Consider the following 15,181-nt stretch of genomic DNA (forward strand, 5'->3'; position numbering starts at 1 on the left):
AGAAGAGGACGGGATTATAAAAACTAAATCAATAAGGGGAAACTGAGGCTGCTCCTTTGCTGAGAGCCTATTATCACAGAAGAGGTGACAAGGCTGAAAAGACGTAAATGCTTTTTCTCTCCTTACAGTGATGCCTTTTCAGGACTACCTAAAAACAGAGGCCTAAGGCATCAACAGCAGTCATTGCAACCACCAGCTCTACTCTCTGAGATGGAGCATGGGTGGAATATTATATACAGGTTAGAGTACTGGGTAAAAAAAGCAGCAAAAGTAAAATAAACTCTGTCACTCTGCTAACAGAAGATGTAAATTAACAGTCCAGCCTATCTTAGGGACAACACAATAATGAGACGTTCTACGGTCTTAAAGTGAATGGATTAGCTCCTTTGATTACTCCTAGATTTTACCCAACCACGGCAAATTCTAAGCTAGCAGCATGGATTTAGCTATCCTGGCACAAAACTCCAGAGCAGATGGCTATATGTACCACTTTGGCCATCTACTCTGCTTTATACAGGGCTCAAATTAAGTATTTCCCAAAATCCTAAGAAATGACAAAAGTTCTGTATTTTTAGATTTGACATTTCAAGAAATGACATCTCTTTAGAGCAATCTGTAAACTCAATAACTATGTTGAATAGTTCTCAACTATTGTAAATTATTGTATTTCTTCCCTCAATGAACATTTATTATTGAAATCTGCACACAATTCCCAACTGATTTCCTAACAATCACTTTTCAAAATGAAATGTCTCATACTGAGATCCAGAATAAAACTGTCTTAGTCATTCAATGGCACTGTTTCATTTTTAAACTATTAAATTCTCCTTTATAAAAAGCCTCTTTTTTTTTTTTTTTTTTCCTCTGGAGTTAGGTAGTCTACCTTAGTTCTTTTCTATACTAAAATCTTGGCTATATTTATGTTGGCTTTCAAGGACTCTCACTGAAGAAACTGTGGGAGTGAGATGAAAATATTATATGCAACATATAAAGGAATATAAATATTCTTGGTTTAAAAAAAAGTGTTTATTGCACCATGCTTTGAAGAGAGATCTGAGATCCTGTGCCACAAGTAAGAACTAGGTACTAACCCACTGCAACTATTACTACAGAATATTTTTGATGTCTATGTAGCTTGCAGAGCACAGGAAATGTCCCTACTAGGTCTGTAGTAAATAACATGGATCTAACTTTCTCTAGCACTACAAAAAAAAGTTTTTTCTGCAAAAACATTTGACTGAAAAAAGATGTCTGAAACTCTTAGCTAGTATTTTCAGGCTTGAATGCTGTACTTGATTACACATGGACTGTAAATCCCTCCACATGCTGGCAGTGCACGCATTCTTTAAACACAGTGAAATTCCACAGAGATCAGCTACTCACCACATGAATACTTACAGAAAAAGGAGAATTCCTGTGTTGGCCAAAGCAAAAGCAAGACCCAAAATCCCACTGCCCATAATTGCATTACTAAGGTTGAAGACGGACATTCCCAGTGAAGTTGTTCCTGGGATCTGGAGAAATAAAGACAGATGTGTCAGCAACAGCTTGGAACAGAGCAGGGAAATGCACCTCTGCTTCAAATCCCATGTTTTGTGATGTATCAGACGTAACTTCTGCTATGGAAACGACTTAATAAAAATTGTTTGAAAGAGGAAAAAGCATCACTGAACTGTCACAGCCACGCTGCTTGCTGCCCCATAGATTCTGTAAACTGACCTAAATGGTACAGGCAAAACTCAGGTCAAACTGCACTTTCAGTTTTAAACCCCATCTTCCACTACACCTAAGAAACGTCCTGGATCTGTAATTTATGTGTGGTGAAGCCATGAGGAACCACCACAACTTCCTGCTCAACAGAGGCCAGAGGGATTCCCTTGCCTCAACCCAACCAATATGCTTGGGGGTTTTGTTTTGGGGTTTTATTTAAGTGCTGATCCCAGGCAGTTCCTACTGGAAACTGAATTCAGTTATAGTTGTGTGTGCCCAGCACTTTTAAAGACAACGTCTAAAGGCCTTTCATATGCACAACATGCATTTTGACAGGGAACAGAGCAATGAGAGAGACTTACATATTCATCACATTTCTTCTTCTCAAGGTGGCTGTTTGTGAGACTTCTTCTGCTTTCTCGATCCGAAATAAACTTGCTGGAAGAAGTCAGAGGATTTATTTCCAACAAGTGCTTAGAAAATATGAACACGTTCATTCCATAAGCAGCATATGATTACAAAATACTCAATGTATAAAAACTGTATGTGAAAAGAGAGGTCACACTCATAACTGTTCAATGAGCCAGGTCATGCTTCACTGATGAAACATACATGGGGCATCAGAAAAGGTAACATCACCACAAGATCAGAATAAATGCATATAAATGCAAAATATATGTATATATAAAATAGACTTCTGGCTATTTAGGGAAGGAGCAGAACCAATTTTGTGGATGGGGAAGTAATTTGTTTGCACAGAAGCTAAGAGGAGATACTTCTCCAGGGTGCTGCAGAGGCATGCATGACCAGCGCTCCACTGCTCCCTGCCCCTGCATGTGGCTGAGCGTACCCAACACCACTCTACAAGGCAAGCAGCCATTCTCTGTGGTCAAGTGAGTTGTACCTATTCCCTTCCCTCATTATCAGGCCCTGGAGGTCCTGTGAAGCAAATACAAGAAACCAAACAGACTTCTTCTTCCCATCCCTATCGACCTTCAGACTGCTGGGCATCAGCTCAATTACCTCCTGCCTTGCCAGGCTGGAAGGTCCCAGGCACACGGCCCACCAGGCAGTGGTGATGACCCCTGCACAGAAGAGGGAAGTGTAACAGCATCCTGGACACTGACTACAAAATCAAGCAGTTACAAATCCCAAGTGGGGAACTTGGGACTGCAGCTGCCACTGGCCAGAGACAGCCGCCTGTCCTCTACATCCTCCAAGGATTATGGGAGTGGCTTTTATTCTTTTACAGGATTTTTGAGTCAAGATAATGATTGTATTCTGATACAACAAACCATAGATTAAGATCCGACTCCCTTTGCTGAGGATCCACGTGACTAGAAATTGTAAGTCAAATTGCACTATAAATTCTGTATTATGCTACTTATAGATTGCACTGCATTGATTCTGCTTGTTGAAATCCTGTGCTATTCTAATCATAAATTCTGTACTACACTAATCATAATACCCTGCTAAAAAATAAACCTTTAATTGAAACTATGAATTACTGCCATCATCATTCTGCCAAGGATCCCTAAAAGATTTCACCCGTCCCCTCACTGTTGGGGGCACTGCAAAACCCTACATTGCCACTGAAACCTTAAGTTGCCACATAGAGTTGTTAGGGCTGGAGTTAAGAGGAGGAAGATGTGACACACATGCCAGTGCTGGCTGGACAGTCCTGAACCAGGCAACCTGCTCTGCTGGTACACTGTTCTGGGCTACAGGATTTTCATGTATTTCAAAAATCAATGCTGAATTCATCATACTGCAAAATTAAACACTTCTGTGCAGGGAAACATAGAATAAACAGCTTTTCTTTCTCTTTACCCTTTACTTGTTCTGTGTCCTCGATGTATTCACATTTAGGAACTTACTGTCCCCCTGTGGCAGAGCTGGCATCCTTGAGATTTACGACACTTTTGATTTAGATGAGCTGTTATTTTCTCACAGATCTTCTCTTCAGCAAACACTTTGGTTTGTATAAAGCATTCTTTCAGCTTTTCATCTTTTGAAGGTTTATGCACAATTAAGTCCCTGGCATCTTTGCTAATCCACAGATGGTTCTTAGCCTGCACTGGCTAATGCCTCAGCCATCGTACACGTCACATACCTAACCAGGGGCTGTCACCAAGTGTCAGAGCCCATTTTAGCTGTAGCTACATCAAGCTGGCTCTTCTTAAATTGAAACAGACAATTAACACTGAACACAAACAGCAGCACTGCTGGTCCTTTCCCACAGTGGGAAACATCTACTGGCCAGGGAGATATAGTTCAAACTGTGACTCAAGACTTTGCATCATCTCAGTACATCCAGCAGTATTCAGGCTGGTAATAAATCTATGAACTTGTAAAGACAGAGCTTAAGCAAACTTCCCTACTGCCCCAGCTGTGGCCTAATTACTAGTGATATGTATGCTAGCACAGCTTCAAAGGCTGTGCCAAAATCATGCAGCTATAATGCTGCTGACTTGGCTTCCACAGCTGAAACACTGGGCCTAGTGTCTAACATTTTGTGTTTATGCCTTAAATCCAGGCATAGATTGCGAAAGGTAAGTAGAATTTTAGCTGGTTTTTTTTGCAATTTTGACTCCTGCCCATTGGTCTGCTTTGATTTTCTATTCCTTCAATAAAAAAGAACTATAGGCTTCTCCTGTATTTTTTAAATACTAACTTCAGCAACAAATTTGCTGCAAAATATAGAGATGATGTCAGATTTACCAGCCCTAACACAGTTGGAATAGATAGCTGAACCTCCCCCACCGTTTTATGAAGTGAAAAGCAACCACTTCTAAGATAGACTGATCTGAAATTAGCTTTCCAAAGCTCACCTTGTAGGTATTTCATCCTCATGGAATAAAATCTCAACCTGATTCAGAGCATGTGCTTTTTCTCTTTCATGTCCGTTTAAAGCCCATCTCTTGAACGCAGGCAGCAGAGTGTGAACAGTTTGAAAAGGACATTCCAGCTCTCTCTTGAAACACCCTGCAGGCAATTTGTACAGGCAGGAGCACAGAGAAAAGTTTTGTCTCTTTTGGATTTGTAACTGCTGCTGGGAACATCTGTGGACTTTGCCTTCTTCTGTCATTTATGGAGATCATGTGTCATTTTAGATTTTGTCAAGAGCTATGATAGAAGTCACTAGTCTTCTCCCCCTAGTTCTGCTCATCCCCTGCAGCCAGTTCCCCCTTAATAATTACAAAAATAACAAATTTGTAGATACTAATATTATTATTGCTTTCTGGTATTAAAGTTCCATGAAAATTATTGTTAAAAACTAATACACAATAAAGACAATACTCGAGCAATGTTGCCTGAAAGTAGAAGTGACCACAGGACTTTCCATTAGAACACCTCTGACAGCATAAACAGTTTCTGCAAAGCTGGTACCTTCCATGGGCAACAAACATGTTATATCCTTCTGGAGAGGACTTTGAGAGAACTAGTCTGATTTGATAAATTGATCCAAAGTACTTTTTTCTGTGTCAGTTCCAGAGTAAAAACAGAGTGGGCTTGTTGCCCAGCCGGACTCCTCATCCCCCCCGCGCTTCCCACATCACACTGCACTTTTCTCAGTTTATGCTGTGTGATGTCAACAGGAGGGCAAAGTCAGGCATGGGAATGCAGGCACTGGGATCCCAAGCCACGGGGTACCTAGCACTGAGCCCAGCTTTCTCCTGGGGGACCCCCAGCCCCAGGACAGCTTGTGCAGACAGCTCAGCAGCCATGCAGGACAGGGGGATGTGGGCTCTGCTGTGCTGCGTTTGCTGTTGCAGGCAACTTAACCTGCAAGCCCAGAGGAGAGGCCTGCCTTGGGACAACGCTTGGTTTGGCCATACCACATGACAGAAAAAGTTTTCCATAAATGAAAAATATTACTGATCTTAAAGGAAATAAAATTAAAAAAAAATAAATTAGTAGGGTGAAAGGTAATCCAATGAATTCAGCAGAAACAATTGTTATCAAGATATTGCTTTTTATAAACTTTTTTTTTTTCATTTCAGGGTGGTTTTTCTCCCCTAGAGCATATGAAAGGAAACATATGTTGGAATACTGGAATTTCTAGTTAAACTGTGCCATGCATCTGCTCTGCTTAATAGATGTGCTTAGAAAACAAGCCATTCATTGTCACAGAATGTTGTATTTTTGACCTTTATGAATATGACACAAATTAAGTGAAATGCCTGTTTATGCTGGTCTCTCCCAGCCCTCCCAAGGATCAGAGGCCCCTGTGAGAGGTGCTGTGGAAATGCACTGTAGGACTGTCTGTGCCATCAAAGCCTTGAGACTCCCTGACAAGCATGAAATCCATTTGCACTGTTTGTTGTCTTCAAATGCTTTACCCACCACTGAAAGACATAACCTATGCTTATATATTTCTGCTTTCCTGTTGTGTTTCCTGTGTCACAGCTGAGTATGAACAGACTATACAAAACTTTTCAGATACATTAATGAAATATCCTGTCCAAGATATAATGAGCTCATCCTTGTGATGCATGAAGCCTCACAGCTGGTCTGGAAAGAATATCTTAATCTAACTTAATCTGGTTTGATTTAGTGCAAAGTAGAAACTTAGCCTTATTGATAAAGTGGTTTAAAAATGATGATGTTTAACTATGGTTTCCAAATGTAATTTATTTAAGGACTTCAGTGAGAAATGTTTGATTAAGGTGATACCCCCGAGCTAACCACTTTGGCTAAGCAGTTAGCCAAAAAACATTTAGCCATCTCAGATACGTTTAAACATAATTAAATTAAAATGGTATTTTACAATGCCTTAAACATTTGTTAGGGAAAGATAGTTTTGCCAAGATGACAGAAATTTATCCTTAGGCAGCTTCTTAAACTGCATGCTAACTTGAGCAGTGGCAAAGATTTCCAGGGCAGGCATGAACAAGAAATGCAGAGGAAAGCTTGATCTGACTTACACTATGAAACTTGAACCAGATCTTAGCATAGCTACTAACAACCTTGTTAACTGAACAAGGGGCACTGATAACATACTGTAAACCAAGACAGGCATTCAGATATCAGCTTCCTGAAAGCATTGCCATATAGTTAAGGAGTAAGTTATCTAAATCCTGATTTACAATTATGCACAGAGATGGCAAAGTTTTATAGCCAGGAGACATAGTTAAAAGTCACAAAATTCATGTCTGGGTTTCATGCAAATCTCTGAATTGACATTTTCAGAAGACATTCCCATTCAACATCTGCATACAAGGAAAAACCCCTCTTAGTACAGCCTCTTTAAGTCAACATACCCTTCCTACATATAACTATATATTTAGGCCCAGAAAAGGCTGGAAAGTCAAAGGAACATATAGGATTCTTTTCCAAGATCAAGAAATATTTGGAGTTTACAGCCAGTTTTGGAATCACCTTGTGCCTTGGTATAGCATCTCCAAAAGACCCTTAAAAAATTGCTCTACATTGAGCTTGAAAAACTACATGCTGAGAGAAAAAAAAAAATTAAAATTAAATATAGGGTGCAAAATCAAACAGGTTGAAACAACAAAAAAGTGAGTTGAAAATTACAGATCTAATCTAAAGCTCAAGTGAAATCAACAGAAAAAGTCCCACTGATTTTGATGGACTTGGGCATTTTACAAGGCCTCACATGACGTGCCAGGCAGCACAAAACATGTTTCCTATGCCTGTCTACCTCTTACTCCATGGAAAAAAGGTGTTTGCCAAACTAGTTACAGAAGGGGACTAACCACATCCTTTCAGGATGCGTTTGGCACGGGTGCAGAGCAGGATGTGCCCGCCTGCTGGTCACACGTGACAGCACAGAGCAGTGGCTGTGGGTGGCTCAGTGAGAGCCTCAGCCCCAGGCCATGCTGGCAGGCTGCACTGGAAGCTGTGCTCAGGAAGAGCTGCCTTGGTTTGGACATGGAGGGGAACATGAACAAACTGGGATATACGGGGCAGATATGGGATGCAATGAGTGCCTGGGCAGAGGGCTAAGAGAACCATAATAGGCTATATCCTATAGCCAAATGACAGATCCTCCTTCTGCAGGGGAAGCGAGTTCTCCAGAAAGGAACAGAAAATTGTGGAATATGTTAATCTGCCCTAAGAGATAGACCACTAATCAGAAATTCTGCCTCTGAGTTTCTGACCCTCTTTCTTCACTCCACTTTTTGTCTTCCTTTCGCAGGCAGTCTGGATCCAACCCAGATCTTGCCACACTTACTGTCCCCTAACTCCAGAAAGCACATTGTGACCACAGAGGACCAGGCACATCCAGCACTCTCCTTCCCCACCCTCCATAAACATTCACTGACAATGAAGCACCAGCAGGGTTTTTCCCCATAACAGTTACTGATGGCATCAGCCAAAGTGCTGGGGAAGCACAGCCAGCCCAGTATAGCCACTCCTTGTCTCAAGGATATAAATCCTCAACAGGCTCCAGGGAGTGAATTTACCACTGTCAGCCCCTAAGCTCCTCTCCTTACAACATGAACCAGCAGGAAAGCAAGCATGTTCATACTGGAACTGTTTTATTTTGGCAAAGTTAGAGGCTTTTTTGTATTTCTCTTGCCTTTTTTTTTTTTTTTTTTTTTTTTTTAACAGAAGTGGTTTGTGTTTCGTTTTGGCACTTTCCATCAAAGCAGTTGCATCAGAAAATTCCTGACCAGCTCTAATCTTCATCAGCGCAGCTGCGCTGCGGTCACAGCACCACCCTCCCTGCTGCTGAGGGCCCCAGGACTTGCCTGGGGCTGGCGCTGGGGACAGGCTGGCACTTCGCTGCCCCCACCCCTGCCAGCAGCCCGGGCCCCTGCTCCATCCCACGGCACGGCCGGCTGCTTCTGCTGCCTGAATCGTGGGGACAATGCTGGCTGCTTATTCCCACGCCTGGCACCAAGATCCTCGTCCACCCACGCAGTCGCGAGTCCCACAACCGACTCTAACCTCACCTGGGAAAAAACAGCTCTGAATTTTGTTTTAACGCTAGAAAGTGAGTTTCTCATGTAGCTGGAGAGGATGCTGCCAACAGGAAGAAAAGGCAAGAGAAGATTTTAAAGATTGTAAAATAGGCGGCGGCAGCCCCGCAGAAGGGAGCAGAATGATGTGCTGGGACACGCTTCCCGGCAGGGCTGGATCCCCGTGCAGGCACTGACTGGCCCTGTGCTCCACCTTGGTTTGCAATATTTGAACAGGAAGTTTGATCAAAACAGAGCTTCCTATTTTACAGCTCACAAAATACAAACAGGGTCTGTCAGCAGGTCTTTGCTATAAACTGGATGGCTCAGCACCTGTTGGAGGCTGGCAGGAAGGGCTGGAGAATGGCTCTCTGGTGGAAAAGGCCGCTCTTCAGAAATGACTGTAAGCTTATAGAAAAAATCAACAGCCTAATAATTGTATTGATAATAATTGTAACTAATACTTTTCACCATTATTGATGCATTTTTTACACTTGAGCTGAGTTAGGTGTAAGACTCAGTTTTACCATCTTCTTGCCACTTCTGCCTCAAGGGAGCAAACCGCTGCTCAGTTTATCTTGCCCAATTGCAAATACAGATTGGAACTACATTTGCTGCCAACCACACCAGCTGTAACTCCCCAGAAGCTTGGATACATGGAGGTGGCCAGACAAGTTAAAACTGTCATATCAGAGACCAAAGGTCAACTAACAGACCTCTCCAAAATTATGCCATCGTATTGTTATTACTTCTTCGCTGTGTGTAAGCAGACATCTAAAAATTTTGGTTTTTTGCTGCATTATATATTTGTGAATTTTATTAGACTAATTTGAAAGATTCAAAATGATGAATAAATTGCTACTCTGTTTGCTTTATCTGCTATTGCAGCCTATGCCCAACAGATGTTACGTATGAAATTCAAATTACATCTTCAAATGGAGCATGACTTGGTAATGAATAATTCAAGACATATATTGAAAATTAGAATGCTGTTTTTAAACAGTGTGTTTCTTAGCAGAGGCAACGTCAGTGGAAAAATACTCACCTATTTATCTGGCCATTTTCCACCTCTGTGAAATCATTTGAGTCATTGCTGATGTTATCATCTTCAGGGACAGTCATATTCTGCAATTCGGTCAGTTCTAATCCAGCTTTGAAAGGCATGCTGGGTGAGGAACTGTGCCTATCCAAGTGGTTCTTCAAATCCTAGTGTTTGGTTGATATCTCGTGGGTAAACTGCAGCCACAGTGTCAGCAACCTAAATAAAACAAAAGAAAAAAAAAATCCAAGATGTATACCACCACCGTCAGGCAATATCACCAGGAGAAACCAGTGAAACCAGTGCAGGAGGGCCATCCATACCAAATGATTTTGTACTGTTAGCTGGACCTCAGGGTATGGCCTAAATACAGTGTGGAACAGTAGTAACCTCATATGTTGTAATGAGCTCAACCTCACTAACCTTATAAATTTACCCTGTCCTGCAACCTATTGCTGAAGATGGTATTTTTATTTTTTTTTTAAACTTGTGAGCAAACCAAGTCTGATGGTTTCAGGAAAAAAAATTAACCTTCTACAAATTAAGGAATAAAAATTATTTGCTTGTCCAAGTCTCAATTCAATGTGTGGTGTTTGTCCTCTGTGTGTTCTCCATTCGTACTTAAAAAAATAAAATACACATCCATGCTAATGGTAAGTGGGATAGAAAGAGGGATAGAGTTATCCCAATACTCTGTTCTACTAATGCATGTATTCCAACCTGTTAAAGATTTCTGGGAAAGCAGAGGTGCAGTGGCTGCTTTGTTTAAGTTTTTGGATGGTTAAACTTGTTATGAACAAGGAGAGAAACAGAAAAAACCTAAATCCCTCAGCTCATGTATCACAGAAAGAAAGAGCAACGCATACCTTGTGTCAAGCAGTTATAATCTAGAGATCAGGTGATCTCTCCTCCGATAGATGTATTCCATAAAAGCAAAGGCAGATCAGAGAAGTCTGCTACAGAGACATACTTCCTCATCAGCAATGCAAATCAACTGAAAGACCAGTATTTTCTGGAGTCCAACCACTCTCGGCTGAGCTACAACTCCAGCGTGGTAGTCAGGCAACAGTATGTTACTCACAAACAAGCTCTTGCACCACAACTCTCTGAATTCCCGTTTTGTGAATGAATTTCCTGCAGTACTGCCAAACAACTTACTCAGCCTGGGGTACATGGTGAACCCTCAGACACTAGATTAATTTGGGGATATTTTTAAATTCTCAGGGTTACCTCAAAGCCATCAAACTGCTTGCATGCAAAGAGGCATGAGCATCCTCAGGCTCTTGCAGGGAGAGACAGGAGGATGTAATTCTTGTTCAGTTATAACATCTGCCTGTTTCAAATGAAGTTTACAGAAGTCGGTACTTCTGTTTTATACCACATCCCCACCATGCAGAAGACAGGTTTGCAAATGAGCAGTTTTTTCCCTGTAAATACTTTCTCAGAAATGCCATTTTAAAGTTTACACGTGCTCTTAACAATTCCTCAAGAGCCCACCCTGTCCAAACTTCAGGTGTCAATTTTAAAGGCTAGCCTCGAGGCTAACAGCAGGGCAGGATCCCTTCTCTTCAACTGAAGGAGCAGCTAAGCATGTGATTATGGTGGCAAACACCGCCTGGTGCAAGGGTAGAGTTTGGGGCATGCCAGCTGGGTACTTTTCAACTCCTCTGCAAAAGAGATTTCCACTACAGATACCAGGAAAAAACTTCTCACGTATTAAAATGTTGGCACAATAAAATATTAAAAAAAAAAATAAAATTATTTAGGCTGCTGATAAATAAATGCAGACTGGCAAACAGAGGGTGGTTTTAGCATTCTGGAACCATCTTCCTGGAGGCTGCAGGGAGAAAATAGTCTACCTATTTTGGAAGAGAGGCACAATCTTTTATAAAAGGATAAAGCCACAGGAGACAGTGACTGCTGAGGTGTCAAGGACCAAGGCCTAAAGTCCCCAAGGACTGAATTCTGAAGTTTCTTGGGACCGCGAGTTCCTAAAATAAACAATTTCTTAAGAGACCTGGCAACCTCTGTACCAGGATCTGTGTCCCCCAGCATTTTAAAGCCTGTGTAAAGGTTCATCTGAGATTCAAGCAGAGAAGCTTTTCCTTTGGGCACTGTTTTGTATCATGAAAGCCCAGGAGGATTTTCAGAACTGTTTTGACATTGCCTGTGCTTAATAAATTCCCCATTAAGTGTTTCAAAAGCTGAAGGTGCTGAAATTAGCAGCGGTGTGAGGTAAGCAGCACACTGGAGAGCCGGCTGCACAGCTCACTGATGTGTGGCTCCAGCTTCGCCCTCTGCCCCTGTCACTGGGACACTACAGGACCAGACTGGCAGGAACACAGCTCCCTGCTTCATCCCCAAGGAATCTTTGCAGCACAAAAGTGACAAGCTTTGTGTCTGTTTCAACCAAAAACCCTGCTTCTATAGAAAACTAATTGAATGAAGACTTTTCACATGGGCATGTAGTGATAGAACAAGGGCGAACGGCTTTAAACTGAAAGGGGACATGTTTAGGTTAGATGTTAGGAAGAAATGATTTACTGTGAGGGTGGTGGGGTACTGGAATGGGCTGTCCAGAGAAGTTGTGGATGCCCCGTCTCTGGAACTGTTCAAGGTCAGGTTGGATAGGGTGCTTTGTACAACCTGGTGTAGTGGAAGGTGCTCTTGCCCACAGCAGAGGGGTTGGAACGAAATGATCTTGAAGGTCTTTTCCAACCCAAACCCTTCTATGACTCTATAAGGCAGAGCAAAATCTTAGAGCAAGCTGAAGCATCAGCAATCATTTCAGCAGATTCCATGTTTCAGTGACAAGTTGCTCCTGCAGTATCATGAAAGTAGGCACATCTCTGAATATGCGTCAGGTTCTTGCTAGGGTAAGTGGTTTACTAAAAAAACATCAAAACAAAAGCCTGAAGCAAGCAAACAACAACAACAAAAATCTTGAATGAAATAATGCATAGCACTTCCAAGTATGAGAAAACCTGATCTCAGTGTCAAAACATGGGGTGGGTGAGGAGAGTGGTGGGGCTGGGAACTGAAGTTTTCATTGTCACGGCATGAACTCATAACAGACCTTTGCCAAAGTAAAACCAACATGTCCTCTGCACCTCCACTTATAAACTTAAGATGATAATAGCGACACTAACACTCAGTTTGTGAAGTGCTTGAAGATTCAGAGACAAAGGGTGATACAAGTGTGATACCTGGAATAAAACACTATGCAAATCACAAAATTTTTAATGATAACTTTATCTTAGAGATATACAGAGAAAACCCTTTGTCACTGCTAATTACTCTGGGCATTCTCTACAGTCAGTGGAGTTCAGGTGGTCAAATGAATTTCATCCCCAAATCCCCCACTCTAAACTTCAAGTTCACCCATGTGACAAATCACAGAGCCTAAATAACATCTAAAATCCCAAGGGTTATGGTTCATGTCAGCTAGCTTAATTCCCTACGAGTCAGATGTCCACTCCAGGCCTGTCCCTTGGCCTCTACAGCGGAGCCTGGTGCTGCTGGAGGACAACCCCCCTGACCCATGGGAGGGGTCTGCAGTCACACTGAGCTGTTCCCTGAAATTGCATTAGCTTTGCTCCCAAAAGGAGATTCAACGCTGGGATAGCTGAGCTAGGCAAGCTGCCACCTCAGGTGTACGTGCCACTAGTGCTGTGACCCAAAATTGCTTCTATACTAATAGAATATACTAATATACTAACTATAATAATTAGTTATACTAAACTAATAAAAATACACCATATGTTGATACTGAGCTATATTGGAAGCAGCAGGGTAATATTTGTATTTTTACGGCCTTTTCATTCAAGAAATGTCTAAAAAGAAATGCAAATAAAAATGCTATGTTGGCAAGAGTTCTTAGGCTGAGCTTTATTCCTAATTCACATTGAAAGACAGTCAATAATCACGTGAATAGTGACTGCAGAAATCCCAATCACCTCGGTCACTGTGCCTACTACTCTGTCCAGCCTTAAACTTCTCAAAAGAAAAACTTCCAGAGACCTGCCCTCAAACCTCTCTTTCCAAACATACACCTAGTAAATAATAAAGGACAAATCAGAATTTTGTTCTTCAAATTCTTCAACTCAGATGGGCAAGCACTCCTTCTTGAAGAAGGCATCACCACAAGAGAAAACCAGCAAAGAGCTATGACTCTTCAAAATGAAACTCAAGGATCTGTGTTTTGTAGCTGACCTAGCTCTTCTGTTTAGTAGAAAAAGCACTGCTCTGGCCTAGCAGCTTAGCCTTCTCTTTAAACATCCCATGATATGTCTTGTAAAAGCCATTAGAGATAATTCATTTGTTGTGTGCTCTTTACAGAATATGGGAAAAGTTACAACTAGTCACAACTTCAGGAGGACTATGAGATGACACAAGAAGATAAAATGAGTTTATTATTTTCAAGGACATTGAGACCTTCACAAGCCATTAAAGCACATTCCAAGTGGTCATTTTCTCTGTCAACCTGTGAAACATAAAAAAAAATTCCCCTGCAACTCCAGGTTCCCGGACTGCTAAAATTCCACAAGAGCGGTAATGGGATCAAAAACTTTATATTTGAAAAAAAATAAATAATGATAATACAGACAATCTATTTCTTCTGGTTCATGCATGAATCCTCTCTAGGCCATACATGGAAGAGGTATGTATAATCTCAGAAAACAGTTGGTCAGAAGCTGTGTTTCTACAAAGAACTTCATCACTCCTCACGACAGCTTAATTCACATGCCATTTTTTTTTTTCATATCCTGTAAATGACGCAGCTCCAAAAGTGTCATCTTAAGGCACATGGCTGCTCAAAAGCTGACCCAGTATGTAAGTGGTCAAGCTGGACAACATCTAGTCTATCTCTGGGTATGGTTTTTGCAATATGCCCTTTCACTGGGCACTTCATTCACTGTGCGCTTCCCGCAGTCAAACGGTCTCGGAGTTGGTAAATATCCAAGACACACTAAGCACACTTAACTGTGGAACTCAAGATAATTTGCTCAAAAGACAAAATGTGAGTCAACTTTCTTCTCAAAGGGAGTTTTGCCAAGAACTCCTCTTGGTTGGTTACAAGTTATCAGAACCCTGCACTTGAGTTTCACACAAGCTGTTTTCATTCTGCAAAGCCTGAGATGTGATACGTCTTTCTATGCTCATACACTTTTGAAAGTTCTTTCAAAGAGCAATATGACCAGTAAGACGACAGATATAAATAATGAAACACAGAAACTGAAACTTTGTGTATGGACTATTCACTTAAATGACAAAAAGCAAGAATAAGCTTTATACGTAATAGTATCACACTGGGAGGCAGGGAAGCAACTATCTCCTTTTTGTTCTGCATTGGTGACACCTGACATGAGGGACACAAAGCTCCAGACTTACTCCTCATCTACAGGAAGAACAGAATGGAGAGATTAGAGAAGAGCCACTGAGATAACAAAGAGCTTGGAAATTAGACTGACTCACATCCACTGAGCAAACATCTGCAGTGCTC

At 41.5% G+C, this 15,181-nt stretch overlaps 1 protein-coding gene and 1 long non-coding RNA gene across 4 annotated transcripts in view; one reads left to right on the forward strand and one right to left on the reverse strand.

Annotated features, from left to right (window-relative positions):
* Positions 1–15,181, reverse strand: part of SLC38A1 (solute carrier family 38 member 1) — a 42,034-nt gene that overhangs the window by 23,220 nt on the left and 3,633 nt on the right. For all 3 annotated transcript variants that reach the window (XR_001521714.3, XM_015628357.3, XM_033514308.1), the window contains exons 2-4: positions 9,685–9,897; positions 2,073–2,148; positions 1,399–1,514 (exon numbers count right to left, since the gene is read on the reverse strand). Coding sequence is in view for 2 of the 3 variants with exons in the window: in XM_015628357.3 (XP_015483843.1) it covers positions 1,399–1,514; positions 2,073–2,148; positions 9,685–9,803 (311 nt within the window). In the remaining variant the exon portion in view is untranslated. The remainder of the gene's footprint in view (positions 1–1,398; positions 1,515–2,072; positions 2,149–9,684; positions 9,898–15,181) is intronic.
* On the forward strand, positions 8,382–10,256 carry LOC117244414. The gene is made up of 2 exons (XR_004497448.1): positions 8,382–9,401; positions 9,528–10,256. It is a non-coding gene; the product is annotated as an uncharacterized LOC117244414 (long non-coding RNA).

Source organism: Parus major, chromosome 1A (genome assembly GCF_001522545.3).
Source record: "Parus major isolate Abel chromosome 1A, Parus_major1.1, whole genome shotgun sequence".
NCBI classification, from domain to species: Eukaryota; Metazoa; Chordata; class Aves; order Passeriformes; family Paridae; genus Parus; species Parus major.